Genomic DNA, 23,159 nt, shown 5'->3' with positions numbered 1-23,159 from the left:
CATTGGTGGGTGGATCTTGGATTTCTAGTAGGAAAAAAACCCTGAAGTAGTCCTGACAAGCCAGAAGTTCAGCCCATTTTAGAAGGCTCATCATTGCTGCTTCTAAGATTGCACTTCAGCCTAAATTTATTACAAAGTAAAGTCTGCAACTAGTTCAAGTTTTGGCTTAATTACTGAAAAAGAAATGACAGATTCCACCCATCCCTGGCTGTAACCTTAAGCACCCTTACTAAGATGAAAGTCCAGCTGATCTTGGTAGGGTTTGATTCCAAGGGACTATCACACTTCCATATTTTGCTTTTGAAATGAATGGAATCTGTGTAGGAATGCAGCTGTTCTTTCACCCTTTCATTTCAACGGGGCTCATGCAGCAGATGTTCTCAGCAGACTGTGCTCATGGAATGGACAACAAATCTTATGTGAATGAAGCTGAAGAGAGCATGTAAAACTTGCACAAAACTATATATTACACAAATTGATTGTGGGGGGGGGGAGGAGTGTTAGTTAAGTGAAAGAGGTTGTCTTTTTTGAAGGACCTCTGGATTTAATTTTACACAGATAGTTCTTGCTCATAAATGCCTTGAAATTGAAATTGAAATTAAAATTTAGTAGCAGCAAAGTGACCTTGCATTAACCAATTTACTGTACATACATACATTTGCCACCAAAATTACCTGTCATCTCCAGGAGTTTGGGAAAAAATATATTCCAGAATCGGCACTGCTGGGCACGTAATTTTGTACGAATCTTTGAAGCGTCTGTGCTTAATGTTAAGTATTTTTGTTCAGCGGTGGTGAAGACTGGCCATCTTGTCCCATTAATCTGAGTCCCATTGGGTGTTCTAAAGGATTAAAGAGAAGCATTAGATCTCTCATGGGAAATTACCTGTGCACATCAGTAGTTTAAAATTATACTGCTGAAAAGTTATTTTATTTCAAAGATTGGTAGGGTTGCACGGAATTACCCCAGTACTTTTAAAACTAGATAGGAATAAATATCAACATCCCCAAACTTTAAATGGGAATTTGGGGGGGGGGAGTTTAATTAAGAATAGAGAAATATGCATACAGTAATAAAATCACTGTTCATCAGTTCCATGGATGAGCCCAAGAGGTCAGTGAGAAAATGCAATCTCATGGATAACATTAAGGACAATAAATTCACTAGCCTGGATTGCCCAAAGTTCTTAATAAGAATGCTAATGCCTTATTCAAATATGCAAGAATACTATATTGATTTTTTTTAAGGTAGACATTTTGCAAAGATATGCGCCTATATGGGTGAAATGAACGAAAATTGTATCCTGGAGAAAGAATGAGTTTCCTAATGGGGAAAAAGGCACCTTTCCACTGTTCAAAATAATTAATGTGAGACGATGTGCAGAAGTGCTGTCATATATTGGAATTGATTATCTTGGACATGATGCAGTAATGTAGAGGTGGGTGATGTTGGGACTTGCAGGATCATTGCATCTGGGGGGGAGGCACAGGTTCCCTCTTCCTGTTCCTAGCTAAAGAAAGGAAAGTTCCTAGCTAAAGAAATCCTTCCATCCACAGGCATGCACATTAAAGGATCGCTCAGCACTTGAGTGACAATATAAGAGCAAAAGGTGAATCTATATAGGGCATGTAGGATCACAGCCCTGAATTATGCATGCTCTGTAGACCAGGACTAGAAAACCAGTGAAGCATCCAGATGTTGCAGGACTGCATCTGCCGTCATCCTTACCATTGGCCATGCTGATTACAGCTGATGGAGGGGGGCTGACCAACAGTATCTAAAGGTAAAGGTAAAGGGACCCCTGACCATTAGGTCCAGTCGTGACTGACTCTGGGGTTGCGGCGCTCATCTCGCTTTATTGGCCGAGGGAGCCAGCGTACAGCTTCCGGGTCATGTGGCCAGCATGACTAAGCCGCTTCTGGCGAACCAGAGCAGCGTACGGAAACACTGTTTACCTTCCCATCGGAGTGGTACCTATTTATCTACTTTGACATGCTTTTTTGTATTTTTAAAAATAATATTTATTAATTTTCAACCATTTAAACACAACAAAACAGAAAGACAAAAAAAAGAAAGAAAGAACAAAAAAAGAAAAAACAGAAAAACATAAAACTAACAAAGCATGAGACAAACCATTTCAAACACAGAACAATTTCAATGTCTTATCTTTCGTTCCCTTATTTCCACGACCTCCTCACACCTCCCTTTCTGTTTTCCACTTCTATTAATTATTTCAGCAATTCCTTTCCATCTTCCTCTGTTTTCTATCCTATAATTATCTTGACATATTCTAGCCTTATTTTCCCTTTAATACACTATTAATCTATTTATACTTGATTCCTTATAGCATTTCTATTAAAGCCATATAACTTCATTCCAACATTTTTCAAACATTCATTATTTTTACAGTATTTCTATAAATAGTCTTAAACTTTTCCCAGTCTTCTTCCACCAGCTCTCCTCCCTGGTCTCGGATTTCTGCCAGTCGTTTCCGCCAATTCCATATAGTCCATCAACTTCATCTGCCATTCTTCCTGAATGGATAAATCTTGTGTCTTCCAGTACTTCACAATGAGTATTCTTGCTGCTATTGTTGCATACATGAGACAAATTCTATCCTTCTTTAACACCAATTGACCGACCATGCCCAGGAGAAAGGCCTCTGGTTTCTTCAAAAGGGTATATTTAAATACCTTTTTCATTTCGTTATGAATCATCTCCCAGAGTGTCTTAATCCTTGGGCATGTCCACCAAAGGTGAACTCTAATCCTCAAATTCGTCTGTTTTTCCTTAAGTTCAGTCATAGCGAGCATCAACTTATGTTCATCAAATTGCCTCTGTAGGGCTGGGGCTCTCTTTCTCTTTCTCTCCAGTTGTGTTTCTGTACCTTCTACAGCAACAGCTTTTTCCTTGACTTCCTCCACAGCTTGCCATATCAAAATAGGTTCTTGTATCAATTTCTGGGTGGTTTCCGTATTGGTATTGTCCATACTCCCTGCATTCAAGTCAACCTCAACAATTGAAACATCCACTTTCACATTTATCATGTCCATTTTCCTGTGAAGCTGATCCAATGAGTCATTTATCTTATATAATGCAGCCACCAAAGCCTCTTCTGTCGACATTCCTCTTCGTTTCAAATATACTAGTACAAAGACAGCAACAAAAAAGAACAGGAGGGCCTAATAATAGACCTCTCCTGGATTGTTACCAAGTCCTCCCAGACCTTAATGTTTTATCAACAGTTGACTGGTCTGTTTTTCCTCTTCCATTTACCATAACATTTGAAAGATTCAAGGTCAGTCCCAGAGTCTCACGGTTTTTAACTTGCAGCTGGAAATTCCCCTAGTCCAACTCTTGTAAATCAACCAGTTTCAAAGGCTTCCACTAGGGGGAAACAGTTTCTATTTGTAATAGTCAATAGTATCCTCTTTTAAACAATCCAAAGTTAGTTTCAAATTAGTTTCAATTTTCAGTTACTTTTACTCCTTTTTAAAGCAGCCGGAGACAGTAGAAACAATGTATTTCTCTTATTTAGCTAGCTGTCAATGAACATTCTAAGCGCTGTCAATGAACATTCCAAAAGACGTCAGTCCTACTAGCAGCCCATTTCCAGGGTCAGAGCGGCGGTGTTTTAAATCTCTTCACTCTCTCCCGCAGGCATACTCAATCCGCAACTTCCCCCTCTCTTCTCCTGCCTCCAAGAGGGGGTTTAATGTTCTTTACCGTTGGAAATTTGATCTTTTACAAAAGACCTTCCAGGACTCCAGCTTGCAACTTCATTGCCTCAGTCTATTTACAAAAGGGGAAGCGGACTTCCTGTTTTGAACCTCCCCATTACGATACCAAATTAAACTTTTAGAAATCCAATTCTTCTGTTTCAGCTCTACTCACGGGTAATTACTTTAAAGTCAAATTGTCCACAGGAAAAGGTCAGCGCTCTCTGGCAACAGCTATGCGGCTTCGCTCCGTGGAAGAAGCAGACGATTCGATGCACCGTGCCGCTCACCCCACGTCGCTCCGGAGCCCCAAAAACCAGGGTTCCCCGCGAGTGGGGGAGGCGCAAAAGGTGCCCGCCAAATCCCACATTCACAGGCTTCTCCCGCCTGTGATTTTAACGGGTCTCCGCCTTCGCCGTGGCGGCCAGACCCAGATTTCCACGGAGCAGATTCCTCCCGGTCAGAGGAATTCTGCCATTACCGGAGGCGCCTCCCCCGGAAGTCCTACTTTGACATGCTTTTGAACTGCTAGGTTGGCAGGAGCAGGGACTGAGCAATGGGAGCTCACCCTGTCACAGGGATTTGAACTGCCGACCTTCTGATCAGCAAGTCCTAGGCTCTGTGGCCAAATTCTCCACCTCTGCTCTAGACTGCTTGTACCAGCCTTCTCCAACCTGCTGTCTTCCACATGCTGTTATCTTACAACTCCTGCCATCTTTTATTATTTTCCAAGCTGGCTGAAGCTTGATGGGTGTGTCCAAAACAAATGGAGGACACCATGTTGGGGAAGGCTGGGCTGTATAGTGCTGATGTATGTGCAAAAGGGACACATATAGGTTCCATACATGTGTTGAAACAGTCAAGTGAACAGGCACAAGTGGGAACAGGAATTACTGGTGTGATCCTGCTGCATGTTTGCTCTATGTAGCTCACTTGTAGAACACACATATTGCATGCTGTTGGCCCCAGCTTCCGTCTCCAGCTAAAATGGGATCAGGTACAAGTAGGAATGGGAAGCTCTGATCATTTGGCTTTCTCACAGTTTCTCATTTCCCCAAACTGAAGTTCAGTTCCCAACATTTCCACAACAGTGAACTTCTCCAAACATGTTTGTATGCAATTTCCCCCAAAGTACATATTTTTGCAAAACAATTTCCCCCAATACAATGTATCTTTGTATACTACTTTCACCAGTGTATGCATTTCTATGTATCCTTTACCCTAGGACTGCAGGTGGATTTTGGTACGCATTACTAGGCTGGAGAACTGCACGGCAAAATTCTGAGAACTGTGAATTTTGAAGGATAATTGTGTTTCAGTTTGCATACCATTTCAGAAAGTGCAACTTAGATAGTTTTGCCTTTAGATGAATTACATTACCCCCTCATCCAGTGAAAGGTCCCTACCCAACATCTTGGAGAGTTGCTCCCAGTGGTAGGGTAGAGGGACCAATAGCCCGATCTGTTTGTTTGTTATTACGTTTGTTTGTTATTACGTTATTACGAGAAGCCAAGTTACAGGGGGCCAGGCAGAAGGCCTTCTCGGTAGTGGCGCCCTCCCTGTGGAACGCCCTCCTACCAGATGTCAAAGAGAACAACAACTACCAGACTTTTAGAAGACATCTGAAGGCAGCCCTGTTTAGGGAAGCTTTTAATGTTTGATGGATTACTGTATTTTAATATTTTGTTGGAAGCCACCCAAATTGGCTGGGGAAACCCAGCCAGATGGGCGGGGTATAAATTATTATTATTATTATTATTATTATTATTATTATTATTCCTTTCCACCTTTTTTGCAAGGAGCTCTTGGTGACTTACACACTACTCCCCCTCTCCATAGATTAGGCTGAAAGATGGCCCAAAGTCATCTGGTAAGCTTTATGGCTGAGTGGGGATTTGAACCCCTGTCTCCCAGACCCTAGTCTGGCACTCTAACCACCACATCTACTCTCTCTATGGGGCAGCTTCCCATCCCATCACCAATTAAGAAGCTCGGTATCAGCATGAATCAATAGGAAGAAGGAGCAGAGTTTTCTTTTGTTGACTTCTATTCATGTTTATCAGCCATCTCTCTAGAGAGGGCTCTGTCCAAGCTTGTGCACAGCAAAGAAATTGCAAAGCAAATTCTCCAAAGCAAGAGGAAAGCTACAAAAGCTTCTCTTAAAAGAGGTTTACAAAATGCCGTGAATGATTATTTAAACAACACTCAGAGAGGAAGAAGGCAATAAAAGAATTGAAAAGTGCAAGGGCTGAGAAGAGTAATTGGGTCTCCTTTCCCATGGTCTCCAGCCAGGAAAACCAGCGAGAGAAAGCTAACTCTTTCTGAAGACAGTGGGAGTTTCAGTTTGTTTACCACTGCTGAAGTAGAGGTCAAGAGTGGCCATTTTAGGAAAGAGTGCTGGACTGCAAATGTTTACTTCAGGGTGTGCTTTAGAAATCTCCTAAGTGGCATGGTTGTTAATGTATGCTACGGTTAGCAGCTGGAGGGCCTCGAGGAAAGAGAATTGGGTTTAAGGTTCATGTTCATCTAAGGAAAAATCACTTTTGCAGGAGGCTGTTGGAAACAGATCGCTCGATTTGTACACGGGCTGGGTAGTCATATCGCTGTTTTAAAACAACAAAGGATGCTACAGCTAAATGTGTTAAACAGGTAAACAACCCGCCAATGCAAAAATGAAAAGAACACCAGCTGTTCTTGCTACAGGCCACTGGCTGGATGCCTGGAATATCTCAACTCTGTGAAGTGACTACCCAGATGTAGCAATGGGAAGCAACTTTCCTTGCTCCTCCTGCTGTGGCAGACAGTGAAGCTGGTGAATGTCAGGCTGTGGAGGGAGGGCAGGCTCAATAATAAGCATGTGTGTATTTTGCCCACCCTGAGACCAATCCCATGTCTACACACACACACCATCCAAAGTTTGGGTCCCAATCAAAACTGGCATGGACTGTTGCCAGTGCTACCCATTCATCAAATCACAGAATCATAGAGTTGGAAAGCACCCCAAGGGTCATCTAGTCCAACCCCCTGCATTACAGGAATCTCAGCTAAAGCATCCATGACAGATAGCCATCCAACCTCTGTTTAAAAACAGAGAGTCCACCACTTCTTATGAGAGTCTGTTCCACTGCTGAACAGCTCTTACTGTCAGAAAGTTTTTCCAGATATTTAGTCAGAATCTCCTTTCCTGAAACTTGAAGCCATTGGTTCGAGTCCTACCTTCCAGAGCAGGAGAAAACAAATAAGTTCCCTCCTCCATGTGACAGCCCTTAAGATATTTGAAGATGGCTATCATATCTCCTCTCACTCTCCTCTTGTCCAGGCTAATAACCAGCTCCTTCAACTGTTCCTCATAAGGCTTGGTTTCCAGACCCTTGACCATCTTGGTTGCCCTCCTCTGCACACATTCCCTTTGCTAAGCAAAACTCTACTTGATGGTGAAAGCCACCATGACTGACAATGGGGCCTCAAGATCACTATCTTGAGCAGCACAGCCACATAGTTTTCATGACTGGACATATTTTAATGGGTTGGGTAGGACTGACTTAACATATTGCTGGAGGAGCATTTTATGCATTTCGGGTTGTTCAGTGTTTTAAAACTGTTATGGTTTCAAGCTGTTTTTATGTGCTGCATTTTACTTTGTCTAATCACCTTGAGACATTTTGTTGCATAAAGTGACTGATAAATGTAATGGATAGTCGTAATTCATTTCTTCTAGTCCAGATAATTACTAGAATCCTCCTCACCTTCATACAGATACACACACAGAGAGACATGTATGGAGAGAAGGGAGTAGTAACTATAGCAAACTAGGATCAACTATAACTCATGGGTCGTTTCATAAGCTCTGCTTTTAGTTACTACATTCCGGGCATTTACCGTAAATTTCGCTCCATAACACGCAGATTTTTCCTCCTAGAAAGTGAGGGGAAATGTCTGTGCGTGTTATGGAGCGAATGCCTACAGATGGCGGGGGAATCTGCTGCAGTCGTGAGCAGTCCGTGGCTCGCTTTGAAACAGCTAGCGGAGCCGGGGAGGAGGGAGAGAAGCAGAGCGGGAGTTGGCTGCTTTAAAACAACACCTGCTCTCTGTCCCTGCCTGCAGTTTTCTGATGTCCGATTTTGGATTAGCCACTGTAGGGGCTGTGTGTGTGTGTGTGTGTGTGTGTGTGTGTGTGTGCTTGAGCTATCGTTCTCCTCCTCCTGCTTCCCCTTCACTCTCCCTGCGCCCCTGCGACTTTAGAATCGACACGCTGTGTGTCTGTGTGTGAGGGCTCCTTCTCCTCTTGCTTCCCTTTCACTCTCCCTGCGACATTAGAATCCACACTCTGTGTGTGTGTGAGGGCTCCTTCTCCTCTTGCTTCCCTTTCACTCTCCCTGCGACGTTAGAATCCACACTCTGTGTGTGTGTGAGGGCTCCTTCTCCTCTTGCTTCCCTTTCACTCTCCCTGCGACGTTAGAATCCACACTCTGTGTGTCTCTCTGTGTGTGAGGGCTCCTTCTCCTCTTGCTTCCCCTTCACTCTCCCTGCGACTTTAGAATCCACACTCTGTGTGTCTCTGTGTGTGTGAGGGCTCCTTCTTCTCTTGCTTCCCTTTCACTCTCCCTGCGACGTTAGAATCCACACTCTGTGTGTCTCTGTGTGTGTGAGGGCTCCTTCTCCTCTTGCTTCCCCTTCACTCTCCCTGCGACTTTAGAATCCACACTCTGTGTGTCTGTGTGTGTGTGAGGGCTCCTTCTCCTCTTGCTTCCCCTTCACTCTCCCTGCGACGTTAGAATCCACACTCTGTGTGTGTGTGTGAGGGCTCCTTCTCCTCTTGCTTCCCCTTCACTCTCCCTGCGACGTTAGAATCCACACTCTGTGTGTGTGTGAGGGCTCCTTCTCCTCTTGCTTCCCCTTCACTCTCCCTGCGACGTTAGAATCCACACTCTGTGTGTGTGTGAGGGCTCCTTCTCCTCTTGCTTCCCCTTCACTCTCCCTGCGACTTTAGAATTGACACTCTGTGTCTCTCTGTGTGTGTGAGGGCTCCTTCTCCTCTTGCTTCCCCTTCACTCTCCCTGCGACTTTAGAATCCACACTCTGTGTCTCTCTGTGTGTGTGAGGGCTCCTTCTCCTCTTGCTTCCCATTCACTCTCCCTGCGACTTTAGAATCCACACTGTGTGTCTCTCTGTGTGTGAGGGCTCCTTTTCCTCTTGCTTCCCATTCACTCTCCCAGCGCCCCTGCGACTTTAGAATTGACACTCTGTGTGTCTGTGTGTGTGTGAGGGATCGTTCTCCTTCTCTTGCTTCCCATTCACTCCCCCAGCGCCCCTGCGACTTCCAGCGCCCTGCAACTTTAGGGCCAGTTCTCTCTCTCTCTGTGTGTGTGTGTGTGTGTTTTGACCTCACTGTGCTTGTTGGGGGAGAGTGTTGGTCGCACTTTTTCTTGATTTGTCTCAGAGTGGTTACTATCGTGGTTTCCTTGCTGGGGAGGAGGGAGAGACGCAGAGCCTGCTTGTTCTAAAGGAGCAAAGCTGGAGAGGAGCCTCTCCTGCATTATTAGCAGCATCCTTCTCCACCCCCCCCCCACGTGTGCTCCTTGTCCCTTGAGTGCTTTTCCTTCCCTCCCCACTTAAAACGTGGTTACAAAGCACGGATCCACATGGATCCTCAGGATTTTTGCACTGGGTCACCCCAAATTCACCATCAGATCACATAGCATGTCCATGGCTACAGCCTGCACAAAAAACACACACGCACCCACTGTTTCATGGGGCCGCAATGGCGCAAAAACGTGGTTACACAGCATGGACCCACATGGATCCTCAGGATTTTTGCATTGGGCTACCCCAAACTCACCGTCAGATCACATGTCTGTGGCCACAGCATGAACCACAAAAATCATACATCCACTGTTTTGTTTAGAATATTTTTTTCTTGTTTTCCTCCTCTAAAAACTACGTGCGTGTTATGGCCAGGTGCGTGTTATAGAGCGAAAAATACAGTAACTCTTCCTGAAAGCCCACTGGACAGACACTAGTGAATTCAAGCTTTTAGTCTAAAATATCCCTTAATCTGATCTGGCATGGCAATTCCTAGGTTCCTCAGTTGCCCACTTCTTCGCTAATTCTGCTCTGATTAACTTATGGCACCCATTTAATTGCATGTTTATTTGTGGCTCCTGAGAATAGTGACTTAAGCAGAGCTGACTAGTACTTCAGTTCAAGATCAGGACACTAATAGCACTGTCAGAATTCATTTAAGCACTCCTGCCCTATGAAGCAAGTCATGACATTCCAAATTGTACTTTACAGGTGGGAAGGGGGCTATGCTTGTGGATGCAGATATCAGTTTGTAGGAGGTGATTGAAAACATCATGTGTTTAATATAATGCCCTGTCACACGAGACTTTGAGATATATGTATATTCCTTGCATTGCTAGAGAATACATAGTACTTTAACAGGAGATACACAGAAATTCCCACTTATCAGATTCACCAAAAACGTTGCAGAACTTATAACAGAGTTTTTATGCATGTTCAGTACAGGCTGGTCTGTTCTAATGGGACAGCAATCTCCCCTCATCCATCCTACACCTGTCTGTCTTCTTACTGATGTCCAGTCCTTCTCAGTCTAGAATACCTGGATACAGCTAAAGTTTTAATGTTATTGTCTTCTTTTAACTTTGCAACAAAAGGAAGAAGCAAAGGAAAGAAGGAAGCTATGAGATGAAGCAGGCTCATCTCAGATTCGTCAGCAGGCTCATCTCAGCTATCTGCCAATCTCCCATTCCCACCACCCTTCTGAGTAATACCCCTCCCCACCTTCTCACTATATAGAAGGATCTGGCAACTTCTGTTTCAGTGTATCTGAAGAAGTGTGCTTGCACACGAAAGCTCATACCAAGAACTAACTTAGTTGGTCTTAAAGGTGCTACTGGAAGGATTTTTTTTATTTTGACTATGGCAGACCAACACGGCTACCTATCTGTAAATGAGATGAAGCAGGCTGACATCTGCCTCAATGAATTTAAATGTAGATTTTGCAGCTCTAAATGCAACACATTGTCCAAGATTTTGTCTGAATTCCCACCAATATTTATCTTCCATCTGTTCTTTGATTTGCATGTCAATTTTTTTTACCCTCAGATTTCAGATAAAAATAATCTCAAATCTCATCTGGGTGCCATGTTTACAGAGATTAAATATTTTTAGATGTGGAGCTATTAAATATATTTCATATTTAGTAATCTCTCCATATTGGCTGTGCTCCATTCATGCAGGGTCATATTCCATCAAAAGACATGCCTCTCTCTCCAAATTTACAAGTTAGAAAAATCTCAGTTAATAGCATTAGGCTGGCATTATGCTAGTGGAGGATCAATATGAGGCCTTTGGGACACTGAAAACTCTGCAGAAGCAGTAAAACTGCCTTTAAAGGTTGCTTTTTAATAAACATTACATTTGTAAGCAATTGCTTATTAGCCACTAATTCCATAAGAAACTGTTTATTGGCAGCTGACTTTCGTAGATTCGCTGCTGACAGATAAATACTTTTTGGTCCAACAAAGTAACCTTAGTGGAAATCTTTACTTGGGAAGGAAAACTTCCATAATTAAAATGAATTTTTTTGACCATTATCGTTTTTGCACTAATATGATTAATGCAAACTGAAAGCACGATGTAAGCAGACATTAACTTGTTTTTTTTATTAAAAGCCACATTGTTATAGATAACTTATCATTCACAGGCAAAAAGGCAGTCAGCTTAATTTTTAATCTCTACAAACAACTTTCACAAGTTTGTTAAGTCCTCTTTTTTGTTACAATTCACTGAGAACCCATTTCACCAAGGAAACTGATGTTAACGTAAGTCAGTGTAACATTTAAACCAGGGGGAGCCAATGTTGTGGCCGTTCATATGCTAATCACATCTCTCAACATCCCTGAGCATTGGCCATGTTGTCTGGCGCTGATAAGAGTTGGAGTCCCATACCATACTGAGGGTACCATATTGCCTACCTTTGAGTTAACTACTTTTATTCAATAATAACACTGTTCAAGTACAGTCATACCTTGGATTACAGATGCTTCAGGTTGTGTTTTTTCAGGTTACGGACCCACCAAAACCCGGAAGTACTGGAACGGGTTACTTCCGGGTTTCAGCGGTCGCGCATGCGCAGAAGTGCCAAATCGCAACCCGTGCATGCGCAGATGCGCCACTGCAGGTTGCGAACGCTGCAGGTTGCGAACATGCATCCGGCACGGATCACGTTCGCAACCCAAGTGTCCACTGTACATTGTAGTGCAACACTTGTGCCCACAAAGCTTCACTAAAAGCATTTTTTCCCCATAAGGCTCCATCCAAACAAAACCTGCCCACAACAGAGACTTATTAATGAACTGTAGTGGCTGCATCTTCTTGACACCTTAAGAAAAGGAAGATTACCAGTGCTTGTCATCTTCAGATACCAGCAAGCCATAGACCTTTCCTGGGCACTCCAGGACACCAACAGAATAGGTGAGCTGTCCTGCAATTAACCAACCAGAGAGCCTTTCTTGGAAGCCAAGTGCTACCTTATCTTCAATGAAGACAATTAGAGTTAATAGTAATCGCTCTCACTTAGAGAGGCGTCCCGCAGCATGCTGTTCCTTTTATTTCATTGTCATACAAACCGCTAAAAAGAGCCCTGCTAGATCAGGCCCAAGGCCCATTTTGTTCAGCATCCAGTGGCCAACTAGATGCTTATTGTCAGCATCGCCCTTGAGCCAGTGCCACCAACTGGACTCATCCACTTCAGCCCCGACTGGGCTAGGCGAGCTGGGTAGCACTTCCAGAGACCACCTTCTGCACAGGAACAGGTCAAAGTGCTGTGGACTCACAGCTTAGAGTTGTGAGCACCGGATTCACTCCCACAAGAAGACAGTCGTCGCACAGCAGAGTACAGCAGAGTCTAGCAGAGTATATAAACAACTCGGAGAGCAGCTCTGTAGACTATCTTCTTTATTCTATCTACAACTATTATACAACTATATACAGAGCTAAATAGGTCTAAGCATAAATGAATGCTGCACTGCACTGAGTGTCTGCAGCTGCTCTTAGCAGCAACCTTATCTCTACACATGATCTCTAACACTCAGTCTCTCTCTCTCTCCCCGACACTGACTGACTGACTGACTTGGTGCTGGAGCAGAATAAGTAGAGAGCAGAACACGCCTCCTCCTCTCTGGAGAATCAGCAGACTCCTCAGGAGATTCTTGGATATGGGAGGGGTGAAATCTCCTCACTTATGGGGAGCCGACAAACGAGACGTCAGAGCAATAATGCTCTCCCTATGCTATCTTGCAATACTGAGGCAATCCAGACAACCTAGTGAAGGCAGTAAATCAATTCAGCGGTGTCAGCAAACCACTATAATAAGTTCAGGAGAACAATATTTGGGAACCGTGGAAGATGAGCTATAATTGCCATGATCCCCCAGCATAAAATGATGCTGCCACGTTGTGCTTTACTAACATAGGGCTCAGGGGAGGGAGAAGAGTCCGTTGTGCCACTGTGCCACATCTTTGGGGGATTTTCTGTTGCCTGCTGTGTGGAAAGCCTTCCTCAATAAGCAGTCCTTCGTGCTTAGGGAAGGGGACGGATGCAGCAAGTGGGGGAGGAAATCCAGCCATCAGCAAAGACACTTTGAAAGCTCAGCATCTCCCGTCTCCAAGCACAGCAAGCACATCAGATGCCCGTATCCATTTTAGCTGGGTTTTTCAGTAAACCTTTGTCAGTTCTCTGGGATAGTGAACTTACTTGAGAGGAAGGTTAACTCTTAGATATAACCATGCATCTTTGTTGAACTGCGCACCACCTTTGCTAGCCTATTGGAGAAGATCAATAAATTGCACTGTTTATGACTGGAAGTAGAGTCCTCCTCCTTTTTTGTCCATGATAGAAGGATGCTCCTAATTAGTTTGAAAGCTGGAAGAGCAAACCACGTATGATTACTCTGCCCCCAGACAATCAAGTCACAGCTATCTGTGTGTGCAAAGTCATCAATCAATCAGAGAATGGCAAGAAGTATTTGCAGCATTACAGAGACATAACACATCCAGATGTCTCACATAATTTCTAAAGGCCAGGAGGACACACGATCTTCAGTGTAGACCTTCTCCTATTCTGTACTCACAGTGTAACAACTGAAGGCAAGTAACCATCATGAGCCTTTGTGCAATTCCTGGGAGAGTTAAGAAGTAGAATTCCAGTGACAGAATGCACAACGCTTCCTGCAATTTCCCTGCTCTAAGATGCAGACAGGAATGAGAGGCGCTGAAGATTTACTACTAAGCAGTCTCTTTCTAACCCCCACAAATGGCTTATTTTAGCCCTGAGCTAGTAGGAGAGAAAGGAAAGCTTGTTCGTTTGGAGAGCTGAATCATATTCCCAGGCTGTTATCACCTTATATAAAGGTAAATTGAAGTTGTGCATATGCATGTTTAATTAGCAAGGGAAATCAGCTGTTGCATAGCTGGCATCATTGTTATGTGGTTGCAGCTTCTGAGATTGGCCCAGAAATGGCAGCTAGTGCAAAATGCAGCAGCTCGACAGCTCATTGAGGCAGACTATTCATCATGTTACACCGCTGCTGAAAGAATTGCAGTAGCTGCCAATAAGCTGCCAGGCTAAATCCAAGGTGCAGGTACGAGCATGCAAAACCTTGTGGAGCTTGGAACCAGGGTATCTTTGCCAGCCAGTTCTTACTGATGTGTTTCAATGTTTAAGTAGTTACCGTATTTTTCGCTCTATAGGACGCACTTTTCCCCCTCCAAAAATTAAGGGTAAATGTGTGTGCGTCCTATGGAGAGAATGCAGGCTTCTTGGCTTCAGCGATAGCAACACAAAGCCTCCGAAGCGCAGAGGGAGCGCTCCTTCCATGCTCCGGAGGATTCGCGTTGCTTTTGCTGAAGCCTGGAGAGCGAGAGGGGTTGGTGCGCACCGACCCCTCTTGCTCTCCAGGCTTCAGGGATAGCTCCCGCTGCACTCCGGAGGCTTCGGGTTCCTTTTGCTGAAGCCGGGGGAGCAAGACTCTCCTGGCTTCAGCGAAAGGAACCTGAAGCCTCCGGAGCACAGCAGGAACTCGCGCTCTGCTCCGAACGCTTCGGGTTCCTTTTGCATCATGGTGGCAGCGGGAGTCCCCATTAGCTAAAGTAGTACCTCAGGTTAAGAACAGTTTCAGGTTAATTTGTGGTTGGATAAGGCTAACGTCAATAGGTAAATGCTAGGGAGGCTTTGACCAAGTAAGGGCAATAAGGAATGGGCATTGGGGTTCTGGGAAATGAGTATAATCAGGCGGTCTGGTAGGCTGTAACCTCTGCGCCACCCACCAACCAACTGGAGGACAGGGGCGGGATTTTGCAATTGGGGAAAGGATAAAGGCTCCTAGGACTTTAAGCCTTAGGAACCAGTGTTTTATATCTCACAGAGAGAAACCATATCTTCCAAGTTTTTTTCTTGCAGGACCTTGGCAGCCATTTTGGATGCCACATTCTCCTGTGCTTTTGCACTGCGCTCTCCCCTCCCCCACTTGCACTTTTTGGGGGGGGGGCAAGAACAAGGCATGCGTCATGTGACTCGCCGGGGAGCACATCCTGGAAGGTGTGCGTCCCAGAAAATGTGTGTCCTGGTTTTGCATCAGAAAATGTTGGATGGTATGACATGCTTTCTTTCCATCTTAGCTTCATGGCAAGTAATGGGCCAGCTCAGCACATCTGCCTGCCTCAAATGAAGATCAAGAAGAAATTCCTCTCCTCAACTTCACCTACAGAACTTGAACAGGCTGCCATTTGATTCTTACTTCAACAGTGAGGGTGTGACAACTTCCTCCACCTTGCCCAAGGGCAGCATGATAGTTTAAAGGGTGCAGAGCAGGCCATTTTAGGAGACTCTGGGCCGATGGTAGGGGCTGTTCTAGCCCCAGAAACTGCTTCCTAAGTTTTGTTCTGCCTATTGACAGAACCAGACTCAATTCTTAGAGGCTGACATTAGGAGGCTGAACTACTCTTAAAATAGCACTTGTTCGGGAAATAGAATTCCAGCAAGCCAACCACTCTCTCTCTCTCTGTGTGTGTGTGTGTTTAGAAACTGTGCTGCTTGACAGGTTCGTGAGACACTGAAAATTAACAGGCCCCACTTGACGAAAAACAGTACTTTTTCATACAGCGCATTGTTAAACTATGGAATTCACTACAGGATGTAGTGATGGCTGTAATTAGGATGGCTTTAAAAGGGATGCAAAAGGGATCTAGTATTAGAAGCAGCAGACCTTTGAATGCCAGGAGCAGGAGATCAGAGGGGGACGCTGATGTGCTTGTGTCCTCTTTGTTGGCTTCTCAGAGGCATCTGGTTGCTCAGTGCTGAACTGGATGGGCCTTTGGTGTGATCTAGCAGGACTCCTTTTATATTCCACAGAAAACACTGATTATTTTGCAAAGTGTACCATCATAAAAAGTGCCTGCAATCTACATTTAAAGAACACACCTGATTGTTACTATTATTTATTATTCATTAAATTTCTATACCACCCTTCACCTGACGAACACAGGACACTTCACAACATAAAAACAAAAAAATACCACCGCCCCCAGGTTAAAAACTTGATTGTTTAATGAGCCAAAGGCCTAGGAGCAGAGGGGTGTTTTTGCCTGGTGTCTGAATATATGCAGCAAAGATGCCACGTGAGCCTCCTTGGGGAGAGAGTTCCACAAGGGGGGCCACCACAGGAAAGATCCACTCTTATGTTGCCATCATCCAAACCTCTCACAGAAGAGGAGTAAGAATTTAAGCCACATCTGATTAAAAACATGAGCTGAACTATTCTGGGTCAAATCAAACGTCCATCTATTTGAATTAGGGATGTTTCAGATATTTTCCCCATCTGTCGTTTCACTCCAGATCTTCTATTTCTAAGGCACCTGGTCTTTGCTTCCAAACTAGAATGGATGCAGTAGGAAATCTGCATTGTTTGGAGTCTCTGCCCACAAAAAATTCCACCGTATACAATGCAAGTTTTCCAAAGCTCCATGACTTGGTTTGTGTCTTCTCCCTGTCAATGTTACCCATGAGTTTGCCTGTGTGTTTCAAAAAAGGAATATAAAATAAAAGCAATCTTTCTCCTGCTGCAATATTTCTCTTGGGTGGTATCATGATTCTTTGGGTATGGTGTTTTATCACTGCATAAGGGAGCAGATATGTGGCCAGTAAGACACCACACAAACCAAAATATTGGTGCAAGCACATCTACGGTCATATCAAAATTGTTTGGTACTGTTTTCTGAACATTGGCAGTACAGTGGTGGTGAGGAGACGCAAAAGAATGAGAAAAACTAAGTGCATTGGGGAGATGAAGTACAAAGAACCTCTGTGCACAGCCCACACTGTGGAATTTGCCACCACAATACATCTTTAAAAGTTTGACTGGGTTGCTGACCATAGCAATTGGCTGTGGTGGTTGGCTCTGGGAGTGTGGGTCTCAGGAGCATACTGGAGGAAGAACCTCTCCCTTTGGGGCAATTCCTGGGCTATCAATTAGGATCCTGACCTGGATTTTGGTATTATGATAACTGATCACCTCCTCCCCCCATTTTCTCTAACCTGGCAGCACTCATCCAGTTCAAAGCTGTCCACCTCCTAAAGACCTAGATGTGCCAATGGAATCTTTGTTGTTTGAACCTAACTCACGGCTAATTCAGCCAGTGATGTGTGATCCCTTGTCTTTACTACAAAGAAGCAAATCTTGAGAGCACTACATGAGACAGCTCTCCAGAAGGTGAGAGCCAGGAATATGGGTGCATTGCAAATACATACTTCAGCCAACTGGTGGCTGTAGCAAATTTATATTCCAACCAGCAGATGGCAGCAAAGAGATTCAGCCAATCAGAAGTATAGGCAAGATCCAGCTACCAGCTCACAAACCTCCCCCCTTAGCAAGTGATTTCACCAAGGCATGATGCACTCACATATTAGTGATTTCAACAGCATGGGAGACTTTGTTGAAGAGTTGCACAAATGCATGCTTCATGCACTCAACTCAACAGTAGATCAGCTGTCAGAGACCTAGTTGCAATTCAGACTAAAAGCAAGCAATCAACCTCTTCATTCCACAGAGAAAAGAATTCAAGCACTGCTAGTGATTTCTTATTTAATGAGGGTGGCAAGGGGTGGGGGTGGGAGGCACAGATGTCCCAAGCAGCCTTTGCTGGTAAGCATATTGCAGCAGTTTCAATTCAGTGTTGCAGCTCCTACCAACATGGAAAGTGGACTTCTTCACAGCAATGCATCTTGGGTTTCTTACAATAAGGGTACACTACAAGCTTCCACCACTTAGGGACTTCCCTTTTTCTCTATAATCTTACGGTTCTCTGTGATGCTACATTAGCACATGTGTTAATATCATTCATATACATTTGGTTTACCATATGGAGATCTAGAAGCCTGGAGTCACAGTTTCTGCGAATTGATATGCAAAGTTACACACACACACACACACATACACATAGTGGTACCTCGGGTTACAGACGCTTCAGGTTACAGACGCTTCAGGTTACAATCTCTTCTAACCCAGAAATAGTACCTCGGGTTAAGAACTTTGCTTCAGGATGAGAAATTGCACGGCGGCAGCAGGAGGCCCCATTAGCTAAAGTGGTACCTCAGGTTAAGAACAGTTTCAGGTTAAGAACGGACCTCCGGAATGAATTAAGTTCTTAACCCGAGGTACCACTGTATATACACACAGAGAGAGGGGGGGGTTGCTTCACCAAAACCACCCTACCACCCTACACTCACATTGATCACAATGCTGGAGAAACATAACTTTTCTGTTATAACTACAATATATACCTTTAGCTACCTTTTCTCTAAACCATCCTCTGTGGCATTCTCCATCTTGCTCTCCTGTACTGCGAGTTCCCAGACTCCTTTCTGTTCAGTCCTTTCTTTCTTCAGCTTTCTCTGTCACCATTGCACTTTCCCTCAGGCTGATTAGCCTTCTTTTCTCACTCCATTGCCATGGCTTACTAGCAGTACATGTGAAAAGGATCTGGGGGTCTTGGTGGACCACAAGCTTCACATGAGTCAACAGTGTGATGCAGCAGCAAAAAATAAAATAAAATAAACGCTATCCTAGGCTGCATCAACAGAAGTATAGTGTCCAGATCAAGGAAAGTAATAGTACCACTCTATTCTGCCTTAGTCAGACCACATTTGGAATACTGTGTCCAATTCTGGGCACCACAATTTAAGAAGGATGTTGAGAAGCTGGAACGTGTGCAGAGGAGGGCAACCAAGATGATCAAGGGTCTGGAAACTAAGCCTTATGAGGAACACTTGAAGGAGCTGGCTATGTTTAGCCTGGAAAAGAGGAGAGTGAGAGGAGATATGATAGCCATCTTCAAATATCTTAAGGGTTGTCACATGGAGGAGGGAACATACTTGTTTTCTCCTGCTCTGGAAGGTAGGACTCGAACCAATGGCTTCAAGTTGCAGGAAAGGAGATTCTGACTAAATATTTGGAAAAACTTTCTGACAGTCTGACACTGTTCATCAGTGGAACAGACTCCCATAAGAAGTGGTGGACTCTCTGCTTTTAAACAGAGGTTGGATGGCCATCTGTCATGGATGCTTTAGCTGAGATTCCTGCATTGCAGGGGTTGGACTAGATGACCCTTGTGGGTACCTTACAACTCTAAGATTCTATGATTCTATGATGCTGTGACTTGGGCCTCTGCTTCTAGAGCAGCCTTCTTCAAAGTTGGGTCTCCAAATGATATTAGGATTACAGCCCTCATCAATTCTGACTATTGGCTAAACTGGCAGGGGGTGATGGGGATTGTGTTCCAATATCTGAGGATGCCAGAGTCTGCTGTAGGGTACCTGTCCCCCTGCTACACAGCAGGTTCCATACATTCTGAAACCTCTTCTCAATCCTCACCTTTACCAGGGGGCTTTAATCCCAGCCAAACTGACAACATTCCCTTCCCTCTTAGAAATGCCACTGCTGCTGTTTAGTTGCCTGAGCAGCTGAACATTCCATGCCATCACACCAGCTCAGTCAATCAGTGTCAGGAAGCTTCACTGATACAAGCCCAACAGAAGAATGATAATGCAAGGTAATATACAATAGTGGTGCGACCACAAACTGGAACCACCTATATGATGACTTACAAAGTGAAGTTCCTCTCCAAAGGTCTCTAATATCAGTTGTCAGATTGTTACAATCCAATGCATTTGAAATGATAGGTTTATTGTGTAGAAAAGTTCCCTTTTGGATACACACTGACTTTAAGGGGGGGGGGGTAAACCACAGAGCCTAGGAGTTGCTGATCAGAAGGTCGGCGGCTCGAATCCCTGCGATGGGGTGAGCTCCCGTTGCTCGGTCCCTGCTCCTGCCAACCTAGCAGTTCGAAAGCACGTTAAAGTGCAAGTAGATAAATAGGTACCACTCCAGCGGGAAGGTAAACGGCTTTTCCGTGCGCTGCTCTGATTCGCCAGAAGCGGCTTAGTCATGCTGGCCACATGACCCGGAAGCTGTACGCCGGCTCCCTTGGCCAATAAAGCGAGATGAGTGGGTCACGACTGGACCTAATGGTCAGGGGTCCTTTAAGAATGTGCTATAGGTGCTACGTGAATGGTCCCTTCTGATTTCCTCAAGTTACCAAATGATGTCACTTGAAATAACAGAATTAGAAGAAGCTTCACTCCAGAATGAATAACATGGGAATCTGACACCCTCACTCTTTATGAATGCTCAGTTTCATTTGAAGTCACTTTTGCTGTCATTGGGGCCCATTGATGTGCGATTTGATATAATGAGCTCTCTCTCTAGATTTCTTTTTAAATTCAGAGCATTTCTCCACTTCAGCTAGTCATTTATCATCTCATCAAATGATGTGAAGGATTCCCTGTGCAATTTCATCATGCCTTATGCCTAATTCACAAAAAAAGTCTATTCAGGGTTTTCATACCTATAAGCCTAAAATAAAAGGCAAATGACAGAAATATTTCATTTTGCAATTTCGGATTTTATTCATGATGCTAGTTTGCATCGATGAGACTCCAGGGTTTATGATTTGTGGGGAAAGTAGAAGATTGAGCTCACCAACCTCTCTGCTGCCATCTCATTCTCGCCTAGCCCATTTCCACCCATCTGTCTTGTCCATTTAATGTAAGTTCTGTGAATAAAAGGCTGCACCACTACAATACAATGCTTCAACTCCTTAGAACTAAAGAAATGTTTGATTTCAGTTCCTTTCACAGCGAAAGTCCAATAACCTCAGAGAATTCAGGGAGATATACAAAGACTAAGCTGAAGGGGAAATAAGGACTTGATACCATCTAGTCCAGCCTTCTGGTCCCATAGAGGCCAACCAGAAGTCCTCATGCAAGACATGAGGGTGAGAAGCTATGCCCCATATCCTGAGATGCCATCAAAACTCAAAATTAGGTGGCTCATATGCCAGAACTATCAGGTTCATAAATGGCTGAATGTGACCAAGTCCAGCTATCTGTCTAACAGATCTTAAAATTACCATATTTCAAAATTAAATTAATTCTGAGTTCATTTCCAGATTTTTTTTGTACATGCACTTTCCACATAACTAATCATCTAAATTCTGCATACTCAGGTGCTTCCCATGGGGTGGTGTTATTTTAACCCTTTTAGCTACTCTTTGTCAAATCAATTAGGTTTAAAGTTTGGATCTGAACTCCATCTACAGTTGATCACTTATGAAGCAACAGTCAAACTTGCTGTAAGACAGGAAAACAATTTCTCAGAGAAGGAAGCTTTGTGATGCATGACATCGCAATGTATGCCGTGAGTCTATTGCACTATAAATCACACATTGCCAGAATGAACTAACTTATTTGGTTGCTTATTATTATACTCTACCTTTCCTCCCTAAAGAGCCCCCCCCCCAAAAAAAAATTGTATATGGTTACAAGATCTGGAAAAAACAGAGAACTTTCATCCAAGTTTTTAATGTGGGATTTGATGAACTGAGTACAGTTTCTGACGGGGTAAGTTCACACGTCACTCTCCATAATCATTTATAGTAGGGTTTTGCCCAAAGTGACAATTTGAGATGAATTTGCTCTGTTGACCAACCAGTCCGATAATGTTGAAGAGGAACAACAAGTTTTTCAATAACATTAGCAAACTTTGTGACCTAGTTCAACACGTCTTGAAGGGTTTCACCTAGAGCTCTTTTTAAAAGATCACTTTGTGCAAACAACGCATTTGAGGAACAAGATTTCTCAAAGAAGTACCAGATGTTAATACGTCCTGGGGGAGTTTTCCAAGTCTGCTTTTTGTTTCCTATGACTAGCACAATAAAACAGGGCCAAATAAGCACATTTATGTAAATGTTTTTAATGTGTGTGATTCATACAGTCTGAGACCAGGTGGGCTTTTGGGCAAAGAATTAGAGTTACCCTAGTAGAACTTTTTCTCTGTCTGTACATTGCCTTGACCCGTTATTCTTGCTTTCCTGTTATTGTATGAGTAGCCCTGAAGTGAGTTAAGCCTACTACTACTCAAACTTAATGTCATCGGTTCAGGTCATTCACTTTTAACCCAGCCTTTTCCAGCTTGTTGCTATCCAGATGTTTAAATCTATATTTCCCATTGCCCCCTGATGACTGGCAATAATGTCCAGGGCTGATGGGAGTTTTAGTCCAAAATATCTGGATGGAACCAGGTTGGAGAAGACTGCTTTAACCACTGACAAATATAGTTGTCTGCCAGGAGGAATTTGCAAACAACTGGTGGAGAAATGTCTCAGCAAGTTCAAACCCAGTATGCTGAACCTGCTGAATAAGAATGCAAATGACAGAAGAACCAAAATCTAGGTACTCATTGGTATCCAAGCCCACTGCCCCACTAAAACTCTTGGCCAGCTGACTGGGAAAGGTCAGAAGAAACTACATTTATATTCCAATCTAGCTCTGAAAAGATTTCTAATTGATTCCTAGAATATCATTTTGAATCATACATTTTGTAGAAGAAAAACAAACTGCAATCTCGATAAAGGATATTAAAAGCAAACATTATGCCTTCCTCTGATCCCTTGAGAAATGTCTGTGATCCAGTTGGCTCTCATCCTGGCATCCAGAAACTTGAGAAGCTCTTGAGCATCTCAATTTTCTGATGCCTAGACATGCTAAATAAAGTTCGGTCCTCTCCATTGACATTCCTACTAGGTGACAGCAATCTTAGCTGTAAATTCCTTGGGACACTCAATTCAAAATGACATTTAGAGCAGGAAATGAAGTGGCATCAAGTTGCACATTGAGTGTAGTTGCCCAGGTATGATTTAGCTCTAGGTCAGTCCAACTGTGAAGTTACCAGTGCATGAATCACATGTGAGAGCTGATGCAAGTTGAATCCCTGATGTGGACTGCGTGCAGAGTAGAAATGCT

General features: G+C 43.8%; 1 protein-coding gene across 1 annotated transcript in view; it reads right to left on the bottom strand.

Annotated features, from left to right (window-relative positions):
- The window catches only part of BCHE (butyrylcholinesterase), a 54,387-nt gene that overhangs the window by 5,625 nt on the left and 25,603 nt on the right, over positions 1-23,159 (bottom strand). The window contains exon 3 of the mRNA XM_081008022.1: positions 675-841. Coding sequence (XP_080864148.1) covers positions 675-841 — 167 coding nt within the window. The remainder of the gene's footprint in view (positions 1-674; positions 842-23,159) is intronic.

Source organism: Podarcis pityusensis (genome assembly GCF_964106645.2).
Source record: "Podarcis pityusensis genome assembly, chromosome: 5".
In the NCBI taxonomy this organism is placed as follows: Eukaryota; Metazoa; Chordata; class Lepidosauria; order Squamata; family Lacertidae; genus Podarcis; species Podarcis pityusensis.
This window is presented reverse-complemented; position numbering and strand designations above follow the sequence as displayed.